At 41.5% G+C, this 16,802-nt stretch overlaps 1 protein-coding gene across 1 annotated transcript in view; it reads left to right on the forward strand.

Moving 5' to 3' along the window:
* Positions 1-16,802, forward strand: part of LOC126088483 (probable G-protein coupled receptor CG31760) — a 777,830-nt gene that overhangs the window by 15,505 nt on the left and 745,523 nt on the right. The window contains exon 2 of the mRNA XM_049906625.1: positions 10,778-10,949. Within this exon, the coding sequence (XP_049762582.1) occupies positions 10,778-10,949 (172 nt within the window). The remainder of the gene's footprint in view (positions 1-10,777; positions 10,950-16,802) is intronic.

Here is a 16,802-nt window from a genome sequence, read left to right on the forward strand (position 1 = left end):
GCTGAAGATTAGATGGATAGACCACGTAACTAATGAGGAGGTATTGAATAGAATTGGAGACAAGGGAAATTTGTGTCACAACTTGACTAGAACAAGGGATCGGTTGGTAGGGCATCATATTCTGAGGCATCAATGGATCACCAATTTAGTATGGGAGGGCAGCGTGGAGGGTAAAAATCGTAGAGGGAGACCAAGAGATGAAAACACTACACAGATTCAGAAGGATGTAGGCTGCAGTAGGTACTGGGAGATGAAGCTTGCACAGGATAGAGTAGCATCGCGAGCTGCATCAAACCAGTCTCAGGACTGAAGACCACAACAACAACAACAGGGAGTACCTGAATGTTATGAGCAACAATCTACAGACATTTGTGGAAGAAGTATTGTTGAAGACTGTGAAAGATCGTAAGAAGTGGATTTGCAGGAAAGTTTCTGGGAATGTACAGGCGTACCTGCAAACGAGACCACATGCAACATGGTAGTGTGATGTTGCTTCAGCGTTCGTAATCGTTATCAATTAGCCATGGGCGGAGACACAGGGCTGAAGAATTCAGAGCCGCGCTGTTACGATTTTGACAAGTCGGAATAGCCCATCCAAGAGTGTAACAGCGATGCTCATGGAACTGAAATGTGATTTTTCGGAACAAAAGTGACGCCGTTTCCTCGAACCCCTATTGGGTAAATTTAATGAAGTGGTGTTCGGTTAAGGCTAGGTGAAACATCTTCTGTCGTCACCGTATATTTCTTTTGGGGGCCATGTTAATGAGTGGTTACGAAGTGTACAGTGGCATATGGCCAGACATTTTTCCCTTGCTCAATGCGCAAATACAATAGTACACGAAATCGGTAATATTGGTGCGATGAAGCTTCCACCAGACACAGTACAATTGTTAAAAGTTTTTTATATTCTGAGGTCATTCTTAATTTGAGTTTCCCTGTTTCTTAACAACTAAACATATTTAGCCGTAAATATAGCACACGAGGTAATAGTCATATGACGACCGGACAAGTCTTAATATCGTCAGTAACGCTATAGCTGTGGCCGAAAATGGCGGGTCTTATGGTTTCCCCCATTGATTGCGACGTTCGCTGTATAATAACGCTTCTTAAGGTAGGTGGAAAGAATACATTGAAAACCTCTATGAGGGTGAAGATTTGTCTGATATGATAGAAGAAGAAACAGGAGTCGATTTAGAAGAGATAGGGGATACAGTATTAGAATCGGAATTTAAAAGAGCTGTGGAGGACTTACGGTCGAATAAGGCAGAAGCGATAGATAAATTCCATCAGAATTTCTAAAATCATTGGGGGAAGTGGCAACAAAACGACTATTCACGTTGGTGTGTAGAATATATGAGTCTGACGATATACCATCTGACTTTCGGAAAAGCATCATCCACACAATTCCGAAGACGGCAAGAGCTGACTAGTGCGAGAATTATCGCACAATCAGCTTAACAGCTCATGCATCGAAGCTGCTTACAAGAATAATATACAGAAGAATGGAAAAGAAAATTGAGAATGCGCTAGGTGACGATCAGTTTGGCTTTAGGAAAAGTAAAGGGACGAGAGAGGCAATTCTGACGTTACGGCTAATAATGGAAGCAAGGCTAAAGAAAAATCAAGATACTTTCATAGGATTTGTCGACCTGGAAAAAGCGTTCGACAATATAAAATGGTGCAAGGTATTCGAGATTCTGAAAAAAGTAGGGGCAAGCTAAAGGGAGAGACGGGTCATATACAATATGTACAACAACCAAGAGGGAATAATAAGAGTGGACGATCAAGAACGAAGTGCTCGTATTAAGAAGGGTGTAAGACAAGGCTGTAGCCTTTCGCCCCTACTCATTAATCGGTACATCGAGGAAGCAATGATGGAAATAAAAGAAAGGTTCAGGAGTGGAATTAAGATACAAGGTGAAAAGATATCAATGATACAATTCGCTGATGACATTGCTATCCTGAGTTAAAGTGAAGAAGAATTAAATGATCTGCTGAACGGAATGAACAATCTAGTGAGTACACAGTATGGTTTGAGAGTAAATCGGAGAAAGACGAAGGTAATGAGAAGTAGTAGAAATGAAAACAGCGAGAAACCTAACATCAGAATTGATGGTCACGAAGTCAAAGAAGTTAAGGAATTCTGCTACCTAGGCAGTAAAATAACCAATGACGGACGGAGCAAGGAGGATATCAAAAGCAGACTCGCTATGGCAAAAAAGGCCTTTCTGGCCAAGAGAAATCTACTAATATCAAATACCGGCCTTAATTTGAGGAAGAAATTTCTGAGGATGTACGTCTGGAGTACAGCATTGTATGGCAGTGAAACATGGACTGTGGGAAAACCGGAACAGAAGAGAGTCGAAGCATTTGAGATGTGGTGCTATAGACGAATGTTGAAAATTAGGTGGACTGATAAGGTAAGGAATGAGGAGGTTCTACGCAGAATCGGAGAGGAGAGGAATATGTGGAAAACACTGATAAGGGGAAGGGACAGGATGATAGGACATCTGCTAAGACATGAGGGAATGACCTCCATGGTACTAGAGGGAGCTGTAGAGGGCAAAAACTGTAGAGGAAGACGGAGACGGGAATATGTCAAGCAAAAAATAAAAGGTAAAAATCATAGCGCCGATAGTGCTTCATTGCCAGCTGTGACAGGTATACTGGTTGAAGGTAATGAGCAAACAGATGGTGCATAATCGAGAATCAACGCTCAACGGTTTTTGATCTCAGCAGCCACTTTGAGTAGATATAGCCACTTGTTGCACGAAACTCTCACTAAGAACCCATTGTTCAAGGCAGTGTGTGCCAATTAAGTACCGTAAAACCTGACACTCGAGCACAAAATAAATTGCTTAGGAGCAGCACCGACATCTGCACAACGGTGGGACTATGACAGTGACGAGTTCCTCAACAAGATCGTCAGGCGTGGCGAGACATGAACTGCTAATACCACCCCAGAAATGAAAGAGCAGTGAGTGCATGGCGGCGGGGGGATGTCCTGGAAATAAGAAGTTAAAACTGAGTGTCGGTGCCCAAGTGATGTGCACAGTGTTCATTGGCTCCCTCCCCCCCCCCCCCTCCCTCGCCTTACTCTCCCTCCCTCCTCCAACTGCCACCACTCACAGCGATGAACCTGTGAAACTTTCGACTGGCCATTCAAAAGAATAGTTGTGGAATGCTCACTGCAGGTGACGTGCGTACTATTGATGGATTTGGGTTGCGAGCTCTTTCACCATCCACTGTCCAATCCCGATCTTGCTTACGCTGTTCGCGTTTTCTCTGGCACCTAAAGAAGCATCATTCCTCCAGTCAGTATATTCGCAATGACGAAGAGCTAACAGCGACTGTCCATTGCAAAGTGACAGGCGTGTACGACACAGAAATACAAATGTTAATACGACGTAATAACAGGTATCTCATTTCTGGTGCTGATTATGAGGAAAAGTAGCTCAAATGTTACTGTGTTACGAATGAAGTTTCCCATGCTACTACGCTTTCTTTCTTTGTTTCCATTTTTAAAAAAAATATATTATGATGAACCGTAGAAAACCGACGCTTAACTGAAGGCACTGTTTTACAAAAGGGCCCAAAGCACAGATGCAAAGCGACAATACTAAAATGAATATGAAATAGCTGAGACAGCTTTTCGTGAATGTTCGTATAGAAAGTAGTCAGAAACTGTCTGAAAAGTTTGTAGGGGTTTACAGGGTAGGTTGTACTGAGCATTAACTGTTAGGGAAACGAGTCGATATGTTTAGCCGTTTCCGAGTTAATTAGTATTACCATTGAAGTTAGCCAATCAAGAAGTTGCGCGCAGATTCAAGCGACCCGCCACGTACGATTAATGTCAGTTGTTCTCATAGTGTAGATGATTACGCGCAAGGCTGCTCAACTTTCAGCACATGTTCGATGCTAATGTCCCATGTCCAGTATTCGGATAGCTCTATTGTTCGGTTTTAGAAAAGTAGCTCAAGAACGCATCCGCTGACCCCCACACTAACGGGTCACTTGACTCTGAGCAAGTACATCTACATCTACATCTACATTTATACTCCGCAGGCTACCTAACGGTGTGTGGCGGAGGGCACTTTACGTGCCACTGTCATTACCTCCCTTTTCTGTTCCAGTCGCGTATGGTTCGCGGGAAGAACGACTGTCTGAAAGCCTCCGTGCTCACTCGAATCTCTCTAATTTTACATTCGTGATCTCCTCGGGAGGTATAAGTAAGGGGAAGCAATATACTCCAGAAACGCACCCTCTCGAAACCTGGCGAGCAAGCTACACCGCGATGCAGAGCGCCTCTCTTGCTGAGTCTGCCACTTGAGTTTGCTAAACATCTCCGTAACGCTATCACGGTTACCAAATAACCCTGTGCCGAAACGCGCCGCTCTTCTTTGGATCATCTCTATCTCCTCCGTCAACCCGATCTGGTACGGATCCTGCCTGATTGGCAATACTAGTTAATGTCAACAGATGTCGCGTACATACACACAAGCTACGACGTCAGAATCGACGACGGTATGCTTTAGGCCCGTATGGTTCTCAGCACATCGCATGTATTGTTTCAAACGGACAATGTTTTAGTTATAAAAAAGATATAAATTTTTGAATCTGAATTTTTCATCCAGATGAATATGCAGTGCAGTACGGTCAGCAGAACCGCACTAAATCAATTGAGAAAATGTGTTTCTTTGGCAATGAATGTGTTTCCAGCACTTAACATAGCGTGTTTCCAATACTTAACGTAGCTCGTTATCTAATACCGAAAGTATTTTCAGACCATATGTGCAACGGAACCTAGTTGGCTGACACAAACTATTTGATATTTTCAGCAAAAAAAAAAAAAAAAAGGATCAAATGGCTCTGAGCACTACGGGACTCAACATCTTAGGTCATAAGTCCCCTAGAACTTAGAACTACTTAAACCTAACTAACCTAAGGACATCACACACACCCATGCCCGAGGCAGGATTCGAACCTGCGACCGTAGCAGTCCCGCGGTTCCGGACTGCAGCGCCAGAACCGCTAGACCACCGCGGCCGGCGATATTTTCATCACTGGAACATATTTTTCAAGCTACAACTTTAGAGACGTATTCGACGGAACGTTTAATCCTAATCGTTCTTCTTCTTTTTCTTTTAGAGACATACGACACGATAGTTCGTATTTGACACCATCTGCTGAGGAGGTCTGCGAAAGACGACAAAGGTGCAAAGCAGTGGAAAACAGGGACATGCTGGTTTACATCGTACACAACGTCGTGTAGTGTATTTTTAACTGTTTTAAGCTCTTCGCGAAGTTCATCACGGATTCTGGAAGGTGAGTTAGAAATAATGCGTAGTACTGGCTGTGCGCTTCTACTATTCGTAAAAATTTACGACCTTTGACACTTTAATAGTGGCAACTATTTATTTACAGCTCGTAAAAAATAGGTACGTTTCTCAAAGGTTTACTGACCTGCAAAGTAGTCACCAGCATTGTGTATAACCCGTTGCCAGCGATGTGGAAGTACCAGTTGTGTTGACGGTTCGAGCGGCGCGGTCTATTGTCCAACGAATTTGTAGCAGTTCTTAAGTGAATGCCGTGAAGCGTTCCCTTCAGTTTAGAAATCGAGTTAAACTCACGAGGGCTTAAGTGAGGGGAGTGCAGTAGGTGGTGTAGCACTTAGCAGTCCCATCAGTGAAACAATTCAGTATCAGCTTGCATTGTACGTACATCAGAATTGTCCTGTAAAATGGTGGTCAAGTCCTGCAAAAACGTGTAATCACTTCTTTTCTGTGCTGTTCAGTTTTGGGGAAAAAAAAACCTACGACCAGCTTAGAACCAGACGTCATGACACTTTCTGCAGGACCTGAACATCATTTTCCAGGACAATGCTCAAGCACGTACTGTGCAAGTTGTTATTGATTTGTTTGACTCATGGAGCTGCTAAGTGCTGTACCACCTACTGCACTCCCCCGACATAAGCCCTCGTGAGTTTAAATCGATTTCTAAACTGAAGGAAACACTTCACGGCATTCGCTTCAGAAGTTGAAACGTTCCCCTAGAAAAATTTATCAATTACTGTACAGATTAACGTCTACGTTATACGAGTTTCAAACAGCTGAGCAAAACTGAACATACTCAGACATTTCTCCCTTTACCTGTTCTGATCAACACTAAACTGACACGCGATGTTTTTGGCGCAAAGCAATCTGACTTTCAATAATCCCTACAAAACAATCGCCCTGAAAACAATAACCTATACCTTTCAAGAAACACTTACCTCAAAAAAATCTTCGTTACTCGATCTACAGCAATACAGCGAGCGCCAATACTGCCAGCTAAATAAAATATTCAAACTATTGAAGGCACTAACTACTGATAGGCATAGTTAGCAAATGAAAGATTTAGATAGAGAACAAACAATGTATTTGCGTTAATAGCATTCAAAAGTCATAATATGTATATAATTTGGTGACATCCAATTAAACAAATTTCCTTTTTCTGATGAACGTACGTCCAGATTGTCTGCTCAAATCTGTGGCACCTCTCTCCCCACATCCACCACTGCTGGCGGCTCACCTCCAACTGCGCAACACTGCGCGCTGTTCAGATCAAATGGCTCTGAGCACTATGGGACGCAACAGCTATGGTCATCAGTCCCCTGGAACTTAGAACTGCTTAAACCTAACTAACCTAAGGACAGCACACAACACACAGTCATCACGAGGCAGAGAAAATCCCTGAACCCGCTGGGAATCGAACCCGGGAACCCGGGCGTGGAAAGCGAGCTGTTCAGATCCAACTGCCCCACACTACAATAGCAAATATTTCCAACAATGCAAACCAGCCACGGAGTGCACACAGCACAGACAGTGATTTTCATACAGAGCGCTCCGTGGCGTTACCAACACAAAAACCTAAACAGCCTACTTACAAAGTGCTTGCAATTCGTTGGGCAATAGACCGCGCCGCTCGAACTGTCAACAGAACTGGCACTGCTAAGTGTATCCTACGACATCCACAACGGGTTATACACAACACTGATGACTACTTTAAAGGTCAGTAAAACTTTGAAACACGAATCAACTTAGCAAAAGCTCTAAATAAATAGTTGTAACTATTAAAGTTCCAACTTTGTATGATGGGTTTTCGTTTTTTGCTCTGGATCATTATTTTTCGCGTAGCTTGATGTAGCCCGCCAGGATTACTTCTCCTTTATCGGAAATCAGTACTTACCCAATGGCCTCAATTAATTATTGTGTACATTCCAACTCCACTCATTAAACAGAATTTTTAACCGTATGGGTCCTTATTGTCACATGGAAGTTACAGCCTGACATCTTAAGACATATCATACACTGAGGTAACAAAAGTCATAGGATACCTCCTAATACCGTATTGAATCTCCATTTGCCCGGCGGAGTGCTGCAACCCGACGTGGCTTGGACTCAACATGTCGTTGCAAGTCCCCTGCAGAAATATTGAACCACGCTGCCTCTATAGCTGTCCATAATTCCGAAAATGTTACCGGTGCAAGAGTTTTTGTGCGAACTGGCCACTCCATAATGTCTAGGTGGCCCAACCAGTTGCTCGAATTGTCCAGAAAGTTCTTCAACCAAACGCTAACAACTGTGGACAGGTGACACTGCACGTTGTCATCCATATAAAAATTTCGTCCTTGTTTGGAAATTGAAGTCTATGAGTGGCTGCAGATGGTCTCTAAGTAACCGAACATAACCATTTCCAATGACCAGTTCATTTGGACCAGAAGACCGAGTGCATTCCAAGTAAACACAGCCCACACCATTACAGAGCCACTACCAGAGTACACAGTTACTTATTGCCAGCTCCGATCCACAGCTCCGTCAGGTCTGCACCATACTGGATCCCTATCACCAGCTCTTAACAATTGAAGTCGGGACTCATCCACCAACCACGGTTTTCCATTCGTCTAGTGTCCAAACTATATGGTCACGAATCCCGGAGAGGGGCTGCAGCCACTCGCGTTGGTCACGTGCTGCCATAGACCATTAACACCAAATTACACATCACTACCCTAACAGGTATGTTCGTCGTACTTCCTACATTGATTTCCGTGGTTATTTCACGTAACGATGTCTGGCTGTTAGCATTGCCATTTCTGTGCAAACGCTACTGCCATCGATCCTGCATTGTCTCTGTCTTGGTGTAATGCCTGAAATTTAGTAACCTTGGCACACTCTTATCACTGTGGATCTCTTAATACTGAACTCCTTAACAATTTCCGAAATGGAATGTCCGTAGCGTCTAGGTCCAACTACCATGGACAAGGCTGTTAAGTCCTGTCGTGCTGCCATAATGACGTCGGTAACGTTAATAGATGAATCACCTCAGTACAAATGACAGCTCCGCTACGTGCGTATCGCTGTCCCTTGCCTTTTGTCACCTGGTGTATTATTCTGTCCCTTTTATGTAGGCCTAGCGTTTTAAATTCCTTCCATTCTTAAGCTGTGGAATATCTTCGCATTTCTTATCTCTTCTACAAGAAAGAGAAGTTTCTGATATATATATATATATATATATATATATATATATATATATATATATATATATATATATATATATGGTGTATCATAATTAGTGGCGTAAACGCATACTGTTGAAAGTACACGATACTAGAAGAAAAAATGTTTCGGTAAACATGGGATCGAAAATGCATACCTTAAGGAGACCACACCGTGGTTCGTGTATTTTCGGTTTTCATCATATTTCGATAGATTAAGGTTTTATTGAAGTACTCTGAAAAGAATTTTGCTGAAAAATTTTTTTTCGAGAATTTAAAGACCATTTACCTACCACGTGTGTTCATGTGCCACGCACACTTTTCTGTCACCCGATTTCCTGCGTATATTTCAGATCTTTATATCCCCTACATTGCACGTTAGGGATATTTTTTTACTCCCGAGTGTGTTGGCTATCATTGGAATGCAACGGTCGGTATTCTTTTATTTCTGCTGTTCGTAAACAACACGATTTCAAACACGCGATTAGTTTTGTTCAAATGTGATTGCAATTAGTTATTACAGAAAACTTGCAGGTATACTATGGGCAGGCAATTAGTAGAAATAAAGAAAATCTGGAGGCTATGAAGAGAGATGTTTGGGCCATATTCTTCCATAACTCCTCTACTGATGAAAAGCCATGTGATGGATAGTGTCCATCAGGAGAAATTTCGTGGTGCAAATACAATAGGGCTCAGGAAACTGGGGAATCTTATTCTCAACAGCATTCTCTTCCTGCTGCTGTTATTACAGCAATTAAACCTATTTTCAGAGACTAGGCTCATCCTGACATTCTAAGGAAATGTCTGCACGGGCAGACACAGAACCCAAATCAATGTTTCAACAGCATAATTTGGAACCGCCTTCTTAAAACTGTATTTGTAGGCATGCATACAGTGAAACTAGGAGTTCATGATGCTGTTATTACATTTAATTGTGGTAATGTTGGAAAGTGTTGGGTACCGAAAAGCTGGGAAATAATCCTGGTGAAAATATGATCACAGGGCTGCTACATTGCGATGAAATGAGGGTAGCCTATGCAGACAGGTCTGCATCTAATATGGCCAAGAAAGCAAGACAAACATCCAGGAAGGTGAAAAAGAAACTGGAAGACCTACTTGAGGCCAAATAAGGCCATCATATGCAGCAGGACAGTTTTAATTAACTGTAAGTAACAAAGTTCAAAAGTTTTTTCTTTGAAGTCAATTTCCCTTAAACAGAAATTTTCAGTACATATGCCCCATTATATAAGAACTATAATAGATAAATGAATGAAATTTTCAGAGACTCTGCATATCATAAAAATCCACCCCTGGTAAAACATTTATTATTATTCCCCATTAGGAAGTCCACAAAAATTATTTTGTGCAGAAAAAATTTAATATTTTTTGTTAATAAATTTAAAAAAGTGCTTCTTAAATACTATAAAATGGATAAAGTAGATTTTAGTACAGCTCACTCTATTAGCATCATGTGACATATTGTAAAAATATTAAGGGCCTGCAACCAATAGTTTTTTCCAGAAATGGGTCAATTACTTGCCTAAATTAACATGGGTTAGATAGGCAGGGTGTGGTCCCCTTAAGAGCGACGACCAATTTTTCATCTTCGATACTGCGAAACAAATCTCTTCTACTGCAAGTTATTTGCTTCCCATATTTTGGGATATGGTAGTGTGGACCAAAATAAGAAAAAAATATCGAGCAAACATGTGCTCTTACACGTATACCTTAAACGTTACGAGCACTTGATCGTTAGAGGAGTTGTGTTTCAAAGTAGCACAGACGAACAAGTGCTCATACCTCTTCCGGAATGCATTTTAGAGCACATGTTTACTGGACTCTTTTTCTTGTTTTGGCCCATACTACGACTTCCCAAAATATGGATAGCAAAGAAGTTGCAGTAGAAGAGATTTGTTTCACAGTATCCGAGATGAAAATTGCTCGTAGCTCTTAATGTGTGCATTTTCGACACTATGTTTACTCAGACTTGTTTGCTTCTAGTATCGTGTACTTTCAACTGAATGCCTTTACGCCATCAATTATGGTACACCATATATATATATCTTTTGCACATCCTCGGCTGATTTGATGATGATGGTAATGATGTTATATGCGTAGCGTTGAGTAGCACTATTACAAACACTCATACTGGGTGTCAGCTTGCTCGTGAGGAGGGGAAGGGGTGTAAGGTGACTGTCGCCTAATATTCACCAATCGGTGGTAGGGACCGTCTTCATGACACAGTGGTACTTGCATTTGAAACTGATGACGTGTGTGCGCTTGAAACGTCGGCGAAGCGCGCCATCGGTGACAAGGCGGCCGCCGCAGACTATTCTTGGGACGAGGTGGCCTCGAGTTTCATGAATATGCACGCCGGCTCCCTGACCGGAGCACCCGGCCTGTCCTGGGTGGCTCTGTAGGCCTCATTTGAGACTTCTGCTACACGGCACTGTAGCTGTAGACTGCGAAAGCACATGCGAGCTCTACTCAAGGCCGAGTGACAGCATATAGCGGAGTGCGCGAAGGAGCACGAGCAGAAGTTCATTTAGACATGAGTCGTGTACCGTGGAGACAGCCGCTGTATCTAACATACAGGTTGGCCTCTCCAAGAGAGCAAGTACTTTTCCATATTTTATTGTAACTGGTAGTTTTACTCGTTGATTAATTGACGCTGTCCGGTTATGTATCTCTCACAATGTGAAACGTCCCCTTAGAACAATTTTACAGGACTGAGCTTAAACTGACACACAATATTTTTAACGCAACGCAATCTGACTTCCAAAAATCCCTACAAAAGAATGGCCCTGACTAACATTAACCTATACGTTTCACAAATCACTTACCTCACCAAAAATCTTCCTTACTCGAACTACTGCAATACAGCGAGCGCCACTACTGCCAGCTAAATAAAAGATTTAAACTACTGAAGGGACTAACTACTAGTAGGCATAGTTAGCAAATGAAAGACTTTAATAGAGAACAAACAATGTATTTACCTCAATAGTCTTCAAAAATGATAATGTATATAGTAGTTCATGATATCCAGTATTGCAAATTTCAAACTCCGCCATCTCTCTCCTCACATCCACCACTGCTGGCGGCTCACCTCCAACTGCGCAACGCTACACGCTGTTCACATCCAGCTCCCGCTGCCCAACACTACAATGGCAGACAACAATGCAAACTAGCCACAGACTGCACACAGCACAGCCAGTGATTTTCGTACAGAGCGCTACGTAACGTTGCCAATAAGAAAACATAAACAGCGGCGGAGTTTTGAAATTACATATATTATGACTATTAAGGTAAATACATGGTTTGTTCTCTATTAAAATCTTTCATTTGCTAACTATGCTTACTAGTAGTTAGTGCCTTTCGTAGTTTGAATCTGTTATTTAGCTGGCAGTAGTGGCGCTCGCTGTATTGCTGTAGCTTGAGTAACGAAGATTTTTGTGAGGTAAGTGATTTGTGAAAGGTATAGGTTAATGTTAGTCAGGGCCATTCTTTTGTAGGGATTTTTGAAAGTCAGATTGCGTTGCGCTAAAAATATTGTATGTCAGTTTAAGCACAGTCATGTATAATTTGTTCTAAGGGGACGTTGCATATGGCGAGCTGCCGCTGCCGAACACTACAATGGCAGACAACAATGCAAACTAGCCATAGACTGCACACAGCATAGCCAGTGATTTTCGTACAGGGCGCTACGTAACGTTGCCAATAACATAAACAGCCTACTTACAAGTGTTAATTTAGAAGGGAGAACAAATACAGTGTTTGTATTGGCTAAAAAAGAATCTTAATTGATATTCATATTAATAAAGGCAGAGTACAGTAAATGTACTATAAAGTAAAACATAATCTGCGTCCACAGACCATGGAAAGCCCATAGGAGCCGACCGACCGCCCTGTCGTCCTCTGTCAGTGATGTCATTGGATGCGGTAAGGAGGGCCGTCGAGTCAACACACCGCTCTCCAGGCAGTCATCATTTTTTGTGACCAGAAGCCACTGATACTCAGTCTTGCACCTCCTCAGTTGGTATCACGAGACTAATTGCATCCCACTCCAGGCTTCCCAGCAAGTTTCCATTCCTAGCACAACTGGGACTTGAACCAGAGTCCTCCTCATAGCAGTCAGACGCACTGAACACTCACTATCGGAGGCAGACACATGAATTATGAAGTACAACGTTTCAAACATTTGTTGTAATAAAAATTTTTATAAGAACTTGACTATAGACCTAAAGGGAATTTTTTCTACAATGGATCTCAATAAACTTCAAGCTTCTCACCGAGATGTTGTAATAAATATGTTTTATCTTATGACTCCACGTCTGAGCAAGCAGAACCGGTTAATGCTTGTTATATCATCTATTCTTACCATCACCCACATCTAGTAGGTTTGTGCCGTGACAACTATCAGCGTTCACTTTGGATTCTGCCCTTATATTATTTGTTATCGATTATTTTTACATGTCACCACTTGATAGCTGCACCCAACCCACAGAGAATGATAAGAATGTCATAATGGAACCGTCTTCTTTGTGACATAAAGACATAAAAGTGTCAGTACTGACTGAGGTTGTTGCATGATTTCCGTAGCTAGTCTTGCATGTTACCACTGATTCACAGTTATCTTGGACAATACTGACATCTTGGGCAAGAAGTTCCGCGTAAAATGAACATGTTTCACTACAAAAATTGTTTCAGACATTAAGATGACCGCTAAGACTCTTGAAACAGGTTGTCTTGAAATATTTTATGCGATCTAGGCTTTTGAATAGTTTTTAACCTGTAAGGAACCTATGACTATTTCAGGGCTAAGGTGTTTCATGCTATCTAGTAAACCATTCACGGTGAGAACCAGAAGTCCACCGACTCCAGGGATATTTTACGAGTACAGTGTTACAAGAAACCTACGGTCTTAGGCAGACCTTTGCGGTGTTGTAATTTAATTATGATTTCTTCGCTACATACCCTCAATCAACCTTGATTTTGTGAAAACAACTGCACAACAGCAAAGAATCCGGTTACATGCAATTACCGACACGTAAAACACAAAATTCAGGTTACTTCCTGCAATATCCTCAGACAAAAGCATCGATGCGAGGACAGCTCATCGTAGCGCCGCTGGGACGCTCTACGATTGCATGTAGTGAACCCATACGAGAAGTGCAAACGGCCGAGCTCTTCAACAGTAAACCTATACACAGTACTGCTTTGTATCACTGATAATTCACAAGTAACAATGCCGAGAACAAATCCCTGGACTGAACCGAGCAGTTGTGAATGCAGTCCAGAAGGCAATGTGGTAAAGAAGTCACTACTGATCTCAGCAGCAGATAACATGAGCGGGTGGAAACAAGACGCAGAGCTCACGCCGTCGATATTTGCGCCGCTGTGCGCAATTTGAATGCAATGGGGATACAGTGCTAAGTGGGGCAAGAAACCAAGAGAGCCATCGGAACTCGTAGGTCCCTTACTTCAGAATACTTACATGGTATCCCCGAATAACCTTTTAAAGTCTGTCGTAGAGTTCTGGATCACTCTGTATATGCGAAGTTTGAAACATCCATGCATTCTATAGTTATGCCATACCGTGCCCCACGCTCCCACATCCACGAATGCTCCTGCACTCATCCAATAGTACTTTGCTACCCAAATTGTAAATTATGTACGTACCATATTTGGTAGAAACTACTGGTAAATAATGCTTACATATCACATATGCAGGTATTGACAGGTGTAAAAATTACGAAATTATCTGTTTAATAAGTCACAGCTGCAAAATACTAGCACGAATTCCTTACAGGCGAATGCAATAACTGGTAGAAGCAGACCTCGGGGAAGACCAGTTTAACTTCCGTAGAAATGTTGGAACACGTGACGCAATACTGACCCCACCGCTTATCTTAGAAAATAGGTTAAGCAAAGGCAAACCTACGTTTCTCGCATTTGTAGACTTAGAGAAAACTTTTGAGAATGTCGACTGCAATATTCTCCTCTAAATTTTGAGTGTGGCAGGCGTAAAATACAGAGAGTGTAAGGCTATTTACAATTTGTACAGAAACCAGATGGCAGTTATAAGAGTCGAATGGCATGAAAGGGAAGCAGTGGTTCGGAAGGGAGTGAGACAGGGTTGTAGCCTATCCCCGATGTTATTCAATCAATGTATTGAGCAAGCAGTAAAGGAAATCAAAGATAAATTTGGAGAATGAATTAAAATCCATGGTGAAGAAATATAAACTTTGAGGTTTGCCGATGACATTATAATTCTGTCAGACAGCAAAGGAACTGGAAGACTAGTTGAACGGAATGGACCATGTCTTGAAAGGAGGATATAAGCTGAACATCTATTAAAGTAAAACGAGGGTAGTGGGATGTAGTCGAATTAAATCAGGTGATGCTGACGGAATTAGATTAGAAAATGAGACACTTAAAATAGTAAATGAGTTTTGTTATTTGGAGAGCAAAATAACTAATAATGGACGAAGTAGAGAGAATGTAAAATGTAGACTGCGAATGGCAGGGAAAGAGTTTCTGAAGAACAGCAATTTATTAACATTGAGTGTAGGTTTATGTGTCAGGAAGTCTTTTCTGAAAGTATTTGAATGGAGTGTAGCGATGTATGGAAGTGAAACATGCACGATGAAACATTTTAGACAAGAAGAGAAGTTTTTGAAATGTGTTGCTACAGAAGAATGCTGAAGATTAGATGGATAGACCACGTAACTAATGAGGAGGTACAGAATAGATTTCGGGAGAAGAGGAATTTGTGGCTCAACATGACTCAAAGGAGGGACATGTTCTGAGGCATCAAGCGCTCATCAATTTAGTGTTGGAGGGCAGCGTGGCTGGTAAAATTGGTAGAGGGAGACCAAGAGATGAATAGACTAAGCAAATTAAGTAGGATTTAGGTAGCAGTAGGTATTTGGAGATGAAGAAGCTCGCACAGGATGGAGTAGCATGGAGAGCTGCATCAAACCAGTCTCTGGACTGATGGCGACAACAGCAACATCACCTATTTACCTCTCCCATCTCCACAAATATGGACGCCAGTAGTGTCCTACATCACATGGATCTGCCCACCGATTTTGCCTGAAATCGCTCCAGGCATTCCACAGCTAGAGTTAGACTTTTCTGTAGATCACAAGCAGCCAGTGAGAAGAACAGAAAATTACAGATTTAATACGCAACTTATTATATTATCAATATTTAATAAATGAAAAGCGGTGGTTTGGTTTTGTTCTACGGTATTAATTTAGTATATTAATCGGTTTTCGGCTAAAAAAGCCATCATCAGATATTTACTGACGACTGTCTCAAAGGTAGTTACAATACTTGAATGTGACTCTGGAAGAGACATTCCACATCCACATTGTAGAACTAAGGTACAGTAAACAACATCTTTGACAGTGTGACTGTAATGCAATGTAGAAAGTAAGAAGTTAAACAATAAGTAAATACAAAGGGAATAAACAGGACAAACTTTAACTCAAAACTGGAAATGCATGCCTACATAACAGTTTATATTAATGAACAAAACTTGAAAATAAAATAAAATTAGTATCTGAAGGGGCTACATCAAGACGTATAAAACATGTGGAGTGATACACAAACCAATTTAAAAAATATCCATCGTATCTACACAATATACGAAGAGCTTAGGGAATATTAATAAAACAAACGGAAATCAATAGGCGCATGAAAATGAGGGAATGTTAGGGAACATACAGTAAATGCCATCTTTGATTACTTCTCACACTGTCTGTTCGTTTATATTACTCCACTTCCTGTATTGACTGAGTTCCTTTATTTTACTGAAACTGCCTACGGTGTCCATATAGTGTGTGTTAAGACGTTCTTTTAATTGGTACTTGTATTACCTTCCATGTTTAATACATCTTGAAGTTGTCTCATCAAGGCCTGTTCTCATTGGACCTATTACATGTTTATATGGCCGCAGCTTCTGAGTATAGCGTTAACGTTTTTCCTGTTCGCTCCCTTTATATTTGTATATTGTTCAGATTTTACTTTTTAAATTGCAGCGACACCGGAATGCTAAAGGTGTAATTTTCGGTGTATTAGTTCTTCAATCTAGATGGGTAACTTATTTTCCAATATCGTATACAAACATTGTAAGTTCTGTGGCGACCATAGTCAGTAGATGTCTGATTATGGTCCCGTGAGCCGAAAACATGTAAATACACTAAATATTGTAGAACAAATCCAGACTAGCGCTTTTCATTTGTTATAATGTTTTTCTATCTAA

The sequence above is a fragment of the Schistocerca cancellata genome, chromosome 6 (assembly GCF_023864275.1).
Source record: "Schistocerca cancellata isolate TAMUIC-IGC-003103 chromosome 6, iqSchCanc2.1, whole genome shotgun sequence".
Lineage (NCBI taxonomy): Eukaryota > Metazoa > Arthropoda > Insecta > Orthoptera > Acrididae > Schistocerca > Schistocerca cancellata.